The sequence below is a fragment of the Fukomys damarensis genome, unplaced genomic scaffold (assembly GCF_012274545.1).
Source record: "Fukomys damarensis isolate Sample0158 unplaced genomic scaffold, DMR_v1.0_HiC HiC_scaffold_36, whole genome shotgun sequence".
NCBI classification, from domain to species: Eukaryota; Metazoa; Chordata; class Mammalia; order Rodentia; family Bathyergidae; genus Fukomys; species Fukomys damarensis.
In genome coordinates, this window is record NW_022900948.1 from 43967786 (window position 1) to 43975209 (window position 7424).

Sequence of the window (7424 nt, forward strand, 5' to 3'; positions counted from 1 at the left end):
AAAAAAAAAAGACAGGGTCTCACTTTATAGTTCAGGCTGGCTCTGAACTCATTATGTAGTTTAGGCTGGTCTCAGACTCTCAGCAATCCTCCTGCCTCTGCCTCCTGAGTGCTTGAGATTACAGGCATGAGCCACTATGCCCAGCAGTACTATTCTGTTTTTTGAGAGGGACATAAATACCTGCAGATTTTGGTGTCCAATTCCCTGTCCCTGTTACAGGGGAGGAGACTGTAGCCCAGAGAAAAATAAGTGGCTCGTGGCAGATGGAAAGGTGGGCAGCTGAGACCTGGGCTCGGGCCTTCTGGCTTGAGAGGAGCCACTACATCCTGTCCCTCCCAGGGACTCCTACAGGGAGCCACACAAGATGACGCCCCTTCAGGGCTTCCCAGGTCCCTGGCACTGATGACTGCCACATTATTCCTGGTAACTACTGGGCTTGTCAAGGGTACCCTGTAGTCCTGACATCCAGAGCTGGTGGTCTGGCTGAAGAAAAAGATCCCCTTTGTTAGGGTGGACATGGCAGGGCACGAGGAGCACAGTACGGGTGAAAAGATGCACAGAAACTGGACCTGCTGTTGTAAAACTGTCACAACACATCTCTCTTCTGCATAGAATGAGGACCAACTTTCACCACTGTTCACTGAGACTTTCCTTCTTTATGGTTTTCTGTAGTTTTGAGCCTCTGTTCTTTATGAGAGGAGAATAACTTTTCCATTATGAAAGCAAAATAATTAAATGAAAAAAATGAAACCACAAGTTACATAGAACATGCTCAAGAAAAAAGTACTGTAAAAATAAGCCAGGTGTCACAGCATACACCCATATCTAGCATTCTGGGAGGCTGAGGCAGGAAGATGGCAAATGAGTTTGAGCCTAACCTGGGAAATTTAGCAACTTAGCAAGACTATCTCAAAAAAAAAAAAAAAAAAAAGATAGTATTTGCCCTATGCAGTCCTCTTACATGTCTTTGTTTTTGTTTTGTTTTTTGAGACAGGGTCTCACTATGTGGACCAGACTGGCCTTGAACTTATGGTGACCTGCCTCAGGTCACCTGAGTGTTATTCCCATTTGGCAGCTGGAGAACTCAGGAAATGTAGGGCAGAGCCTGCTTTTTTTTTTTTTTTTTTTTTTTTGGTACTGGGGATTGAACTAGGGTCCTTTTGTTTGCGAGGCAGGCAGCGGAACCACTGAGCTAAATCCCTGGCCAGAGCCAGATTTAATCCCCAGTCCAAACAAAAACGTCATTAAAATTATGAGTTCTAAGCCAGATGTGCTGTTGTGCACCAATAATCCTTTCACTTGGGAAGCCAAAGCAAAAGGATGGCAAGTTTGAGGGTAGTCGGACCCCACACACACACACGGTGCAATGCTTGCCTACAACTACAGAAGAAAAAAAAAAGAGGAAAAGACAAGGCCCTAGAGATATAAAGTTGAGAGTCAGGATGTTTAACATCCACAGGTTTGATATCTACCTAAGAAAGAGGTCGGGAAGTAGTCCAGGCCCCTCCCTCCCTTTTCTGGGACTCAGTTTCTCTATCAGGACAAGAGGTTTGAACCAGTGGTCACTAGGGGCTCTTCCAGATATGACACTCTGTTCTGCCACAGTGCAGCTGCTGCAGGCCACACGAGGTCCCCAGGACCCGGGCTCACCCCGGTCCTCCCTCTGGGCAGCTGCCGCCTCCTCCTCCTTCTGGCGCTTGGCCTGCTCCTCCTGTGCCCGCTGCCGCTCTAGTTTCTTGGTCATCTTGAGGTCCTTCCACTTCTTTTGCTCCTCTTTCTCTGGGTAAGAGAACACAGCCTGATTGGTGGGGGGTAGGGACTGGGTCAGCCCAGCACCCGGCGACAGGCCTGGAGGAAGGGCAGGCAGACTCTCCCCCTCGCCGCAGCCCTTACTTACTCTGTTGTTTCCATTTTCGCCACTCAACCCTTTGTCCGTGTTCACCCTGGAGGAGGAGCAGGAAGTCTAAGATGAGAGGCTGAATGGTCACATTGGAGGGGACCACATATGCTGCTTTACAGCTGTCCTGCTTCTCCGACCGGGATCGTGAGGGAGCCAGGAAACCACTGCACACTGCTGCGTCAAGGGGGCAAGGACCTGCTGTCCCCACGATGACGGGGTCAGGCGTGGTACAGAGTTCACGGACAGAAGAGGAACTGAGGCAGCCACTTCCCACATGTAGGGACATGAATGTGGGATATGCTCACAGTCGCCTGAGAGGCACAGAAAAGCTCAGGGCTGCGAGCACGGTCCACCTCTTGAGCCCAGGCCCGGCCAGAGGGCCGCGCGGACTCCGGCCCCAGCTTAGCCGACACCGCCCCAGCCTCCGGGATCTCGTCCCCGCTGGGGCGCAGGGGGCCTCTAGCATGCGGAAAAAAAGCTGTCCGTTCTCGCCCCCAGCCCCGGCACTGCCCGAGTTCCCCCTGGAACCTACCGGGCCGCAAGGCCGCTTCCTACCGCGCTCCGCCATGCTCACGGCAACCCGTCGGCCATGCCCCGGCCCTTCCGGCCACACCCCCAGAGCTGTCCAATCGGAGGCCTCGTCGCGCGGGGCGTGGCCTAACGTGCAGCGAGGGTGGGCTCAGCCAGAGCGGAACCGGGACTGTAAATTGGGGCGGGGCTAGCAGCCGGCCGCGTGGTAAGCAACCAGCTGCGTCTCCGATACAGACTGCCCTGTATACTTGGATGGCTACTCTCCGGGTGCACTAAATATATTTGGACTTTCCTGTCGCAGGACTCCTAAAGCCTATGGAATTTCTTGAATGATCGAGTGGCTTTTTATTCATAAAAAACTCCTTTGGGCCACGAGATTAGTGTCACAATGCAGGAGGGCTGGCTCGACCTCACAGCGATCTTCCTGTCCCCAGTCTCCTAGTGCTGCTTACAAGCATGTGCACTACGCCCTGCATGTCCATAAATTCTCTTGGTTGTCAGTTAAATCCACATTTAACAAAGAACATGACAAATGAATGTGACTTTGACTTCAAACAGGGCCCAAAGTCCCCAGCCCTTTTTGGGCCGTACCTTTAACACTCTCTCTCTCTCTCTCTCTCTCTCTCACACACACACACACACACACACACACACACACACACACACACACAAAATATTGTACAAAAAGAAGAGGTAGAGTCTGAACTCCTTCAGGACCTTCCATTCTAACCAAGCCCCACACAGCAATAGTTCCCATTGTCTGAGGTAGAGGCACGCTGCTAATTAGAGTTTGAATAATTTAAAATTTTATTACAGGCAGAAAAAGACTCAAGACTGAATTGAACTTCCTGAGGCCAAGGTTAAATGTGGAAAGGTAGAGGTGATGCCTGAATGCCAGCTGGGGCTAGGAAAGCATGGGGTACAGGGCTGGGACTCAAGGGCTACAATGGGGCCAGTTTTCCCCAGCAAAGACATGGGAAACAAGAAGAGACCCAAGTGCCACCAACAGACCCAGGGAGGGGCAGAGAGCTCTCAGAACCCTCGTCCTGACACAGGAGTTCCTGGCACTGCGGGAGAGGACAGATGACACCCAGACCGTGGCAGCCTTGTAGCTAGGAAAGACTGGATCACAGAGCAGCGGTCACCCAGTACCAGCTCCCTGATGTGGGGATCGCTGGAACCGGGACAAGGGTGCTGTTAGGCCCTGAGCGACCTCACAACTCGAGCTCAGCCTTCCACTTCTGCAGCTTCTCGTCCATGGCCTGGAATGTGGCTTCCCCCTGCAGTGACACACATGCTGCCTTCCTCCATCCCACACCCAGCAGCCACAGGATAACAGGGATGGCCCCCAGCCCCACCGGCACCTTCACAAAACAGAAGCGGAGGTAATGGTCGAAGTCCTTCTGATGTGGCCTGCTGTAGAAGATGGAGACCGGAATGGCCGCCAGACCCTGGAGAGGAGGAAGCACAGGTCTCATGTGGCCTTGTGGTCTGACAGCCACAGCTCAAGGGACGCAGAGCTTCCCACGAGGGGCACAACTGGGAAACCTAGGGCCTGAGCATCCCCTCAACTGTGTCAGGACAGAAGAAACACTGGACATCAGGTTAGGATGTGTGTGTGTGTGTGTGTGTGTGTGTCTGGACATAAGGTTAGGGTGTGTGTTAGGGTGTGGGTGTGTGGGTGTGTGTGTGTGTGTGTGTGTGTGTGTGGACATAAGGTTAGGGTGTGTGTTAGGGTGTGGGTGTGTGGGTGTGTGTGTGTGTGTGTGTGTGTGTGTGGACATAAGGTTAGGGTGTGTGTTAGGGTGTGGGTGTGTGGGTGTGTGTGTGTGTGTGTGTGTGTGTGTGTGTGTGCAGAGGCAGAAGCTGCCAGTAGGGGGCAGACCATGCCTGAGGCCAGGGCAGAGCTACAGAGGAAAGCTAGAGAGGAAATCAGTCTGGGGCGACCTGGACAGACTTCAGAGTAAAGGCCCAGCTCCTCCCTGTGCAGATGGGAAGACAGAAACCCGGTACTGCATCGTCATGCAAATTAGAGCCAGGCACCCTACTTACCTCTTGGACGGGCACCCTTGGCCACCAGGCGCGCAGGCAGAGGTCCAGCCTACCTTGTTCTTGATCATCCACTTGACGAAGCATCTGTCGTAGGGCTCATGAGCAGCACCAGGCAGGTCAGGCATCTTGCTCTCTGGGGACAGAGGCCATGTTGAGTCCTAGGCAGCCTCCGGCCCCTATACCCTGCCACTGGGCAGGGTCAGTGTCACTCACTGAAGTCTGAGATGTCCACGGTGAGGAAGTAGCTGCCCTGTGAGGCCACGGGCTTGAAGCCCACAGACTGCAGGCTGCGAACCATGTGGTCCCGGCAACGCTGCATGTCCCGAGGGAGCTGCACAAAGTAGCTGCTGGGCTGGCCAAAGAGGAGCTGCTCCCGCTCAAAGCACTGGGCTACAGCAGCCTGGACAGGGAGGATGAACAAACAGGTCAGGGGCGCGCCGCCACCGTGCCAGACAGGGCTCTCCTACTGCTTGTTTCTGACCCCACCCCAGTCCTGGCCCTTCTCACCTGGGCCTGAGTAGCACAGTGGTAGACAGAGTTCTGGTGCATAGTCCGCAGGTGCTTCATGATGTTATCGGGACCCAGGACCCAGCCCACCTGGACCAGGGACACAGGGGTGAGACCCTGAGGGCCTGGCCAAACCTTTCTCAACTCCTGAGGCTGCCACTGCTGCCAAGGACCATAGGGGGGGGATCTTACCACACCCCACCCTGCATGGACTCACCTTCCAGCCAGTGACACTGAAGGTCTTGCCAGCACTGCCGATGGTCAGGGTCCGTTCCCACATGCCAGGGAGGCTGGCTGTCCGGGTCAAAGAGAACCACTGCTGAGCCCGGGTGATGGGCAGGGAGGGCTGGCCGGGCCCAGGGCAAACGTGGACTCTCCACGCTGTGCACACAGCCACCCACTAAGCTACCGACAGGATTCATTTATCTTATCCTCAGGACAGCCGGGGGAGGGACATGCTGCTGTGGCCTCATCCTCAGGGAGGTGAAGTCACTGCCCTCGGTCACACAACTGGAGAGTCCCAGCCTCAGCTGTAGGGTCCAGGTCACCAGCTGGGGCTCGGTGCCTGGTCGCAGTGTCCCGGGATGACACACACTGGCTCAGCTCACCTATGCTGACGTGCTCGTGCGTGTCGTAGACGAGCCACTGGTACACCTCGTCACTGATGCACAGCACGTCATGCTGCTGGCACAGGCTGGCCACCAGCTGCAGCTCCGCCGTGGAGAACACCTGTGGGACCAGAGAGGCACAGGCGTCAGCCAGGCCTGGGCCTGCTCAGGGGTAGCAGCCAGCATGCCAGGCCCTAGGGCCTTCCCTGCACCTTCCCACAGATCCCGGCACCCTGAGCTGGTGACATGGTCCTTGCAGGTCCCGTTTCATACATGAGGCACTAGCGGAGGCCACTGTCCCGTGGCCACTGGGAAGCAATGGCATCCCATCCCATGCCCCATCCCAGTCCTGGAGCCCTGTGGGGTTCCTGCCCCTGTCACTGGGACCCCATGGAGGCTCGGTCCCTAGGTACCTTTCCAAGGGGGTTGTTGGGGGTATTGAGGACCAGGGCTTTGGTGCGAGGTGTGAACTTGCTGGCCAGTTCCGTGGCATCCAGCTGCCAGCTGCTGCTGGAATCCAGGTCCTGATCCTGGCTGGGGCTCTACAGGAGGCAGTGGGAGGGGCCGGCAGAAGGTTCCTGCCTGTCACTCGGCACCTTGCCCCCGTGTCTGTCCCACCTCTCCCAGTCCACTTCTCCCAGTCTGTCCACCTCTCCTAGTCCAGCCCAACTCCTTCTGGGTCCCTCTGTCACCCACTGACCCAGCATCTCACCGGCCTCAGCGACACAAACACAGGATGACCCCCAGCCATCAGTGTCATAGGCTCGTAACAGTCAAAAAAAGGTTCAATGATGATGACCTGGTAGGAGGGTGGAGTCAGCCAGGGTCAGCACTGCCCTGTCCCTTGTCCACCTGCCAGCCCTGCCGTTCACCTCGTCTCCTTCATCCACCAGTGCCTGGAAAGCTGTGAACAGAGCCCCATAGGCTCCCACGGTCACCAGCACATTCGTGACGGGGTCCAACTCCCGTCCCAGCAGCTTCCCGAAGAAACTTGCCAGGACCTTTGTCAGCGGTGGGTGGCCCTGTAGGGACAGAGGCTCAAGTGCCCGCCCTCACCTCCCTGCTAAGCTGTGCCAAGCCAATTCTAGCACCTCCTAGTGGCAGGCCTGGCACTGCCCTCAGAGCCCTTTGACCTCCTCTCACGCCTTTGCCGTACAGCCCACCTGCCCTGGGGATCACCTAGGGCTGGGCAGTGGCAGAGAGCTAGAGGAAATATTGTCATCCAGCTCAACCAAGGAATTCAGCAAAAACCTACAGCAAGAAAATAAGTGCGAGGGGGTGGGGGGACGGGACAAACGACAGTGAAACTGGTTTTGCCTTGAGCCTGGGTGAGGAGCTGGGAAGCGTAGGAAACTGAGTAACAGGGGCTCAGGAAGAGGTCGGAGATGGTGGCTCAGGTGGAGATCTTGATGGCAGAGCTTTTTTTTTTTGTTTTGGTACCGGGGATCGAACTGGGGACCTTGCGCTTGGGAGACAGGTGGCAGCACCACTGGGCTAAGTCCTGGGCCCCTCAGATGTCTTAACCAGTGGGACGAGCCTCTCACTAAGACCCTTCCGAGATTGTCACGTATCCCTGTGTAGCAGCAAATGGCCATGCATTCACGGGGGTGGGATGGGGGGGTGAGACATCAATGCCCCTTGGCAGCCTGAAATTTGACAGCATATTTCAATTGTATCTCTACTGTAAAGAACAAAAAAAAAGCTAGGCGTGGTGGTGCACGCCTGTCATCCCAGCACTCGGGAGGCTGAGGCAGGAGGATCACTGTGAGTTCGAGACCAGGTCAGTCTCAACTACATAGTGAGACCCTGTCTCAAAAAAGAAAAAA

The 7424-nt window shown here is 55.5% G+C and overlaps 2 protein-coding genes across 7 annotated transcripts in view; both read right to left on the minus strand.

Annotated features, from left to right (window-relative positions):
- Positions 1 to 2539, minus strand: part of Spout1 (SPOUT domain containing methyltransferase 1) — a 7825-nt gene extending 5286 nt beyond the window's left edge. For 2 of the 3 annotated variants that reach the window (XM_010627330.3, XM_033759124.1), the window contains exons 1-3: positions 2433 to 2539; positions 1898 to 1943; positions 1651 to 1779 (exon numbers count right to left, since the gene is read on the minus strand). In XM_010627330.3, the coding sequence (XP_010625632.1) occupies positions 1651 to 1779; positions 1898 to 1943; positions 2433 to 2468 (211 nt within the window). In that variant the 5' untranslated portion in view covers positions 2469 to 2539. Of the gene's footprint in view, positions 1 to 1650; positions 1780 to 1897; positions 1964 to 2432 lie in introns of all 3 variants that reach the window. The other variant, XM_010627331.3, reaches the window with a different exon arrangement.
- Positions 2540 to 3214: 675 nt separating this feature from the next.
- Kyat1 (kynurenine aminotransferase 1) overlaps positions 3215 to 7424 on the minus strand; it is a 30730-nt gene continuing 26520 nt past the window's right edge. Inside the window, exons 4-13 of one of the 4 annotated variants that reach the window (XM_010627334.3) lie at positions 6471 to 6620; positions 6311 to 6397; positions 6012 to 6140; positions 5599 to 5719; positions 5208 to 5284; positions 4991 to 5080; positions 4697 to 4883; positions 4537 to 4616; positions 3796 to 3882; positions 3215 to 3711 (exon numbers count right to left, since the gene is read on the minus strand). In XM_010627334.3, the coding sequence (XP_010625636.1) occupies positions 3646 to 3711; positions 3796 to 3882; positions 4537 to 4616; positions 4697 to 4883; positions 4991 to 5080; positions 5208 to 5284; positions 5599 to 5719; positions 6012 to 6140; positions 6311 to 6397; positions 6471 to 6620 (1074 nt within the window). In that variant the 3' untranslated portion in view covers positions 3215 to 3645. Of the gene's footprint in view, positions 3712 to 3795; positions 3883 to 4483; positions 4617 to 4696; positions 4884 to 4990; positions 5081 to 5207; positions 5285 to 5598; positions 5720 to 6011; positions 6141 to 6298; positions 6398 to 6470; positions 6621 to 7424 lie in introns of all 4 variants that reach the window. The other 3 variants (XM_010627333.2, XM_019207908.2, XM_010627335.2) reach the window with 3 other exon arrangements.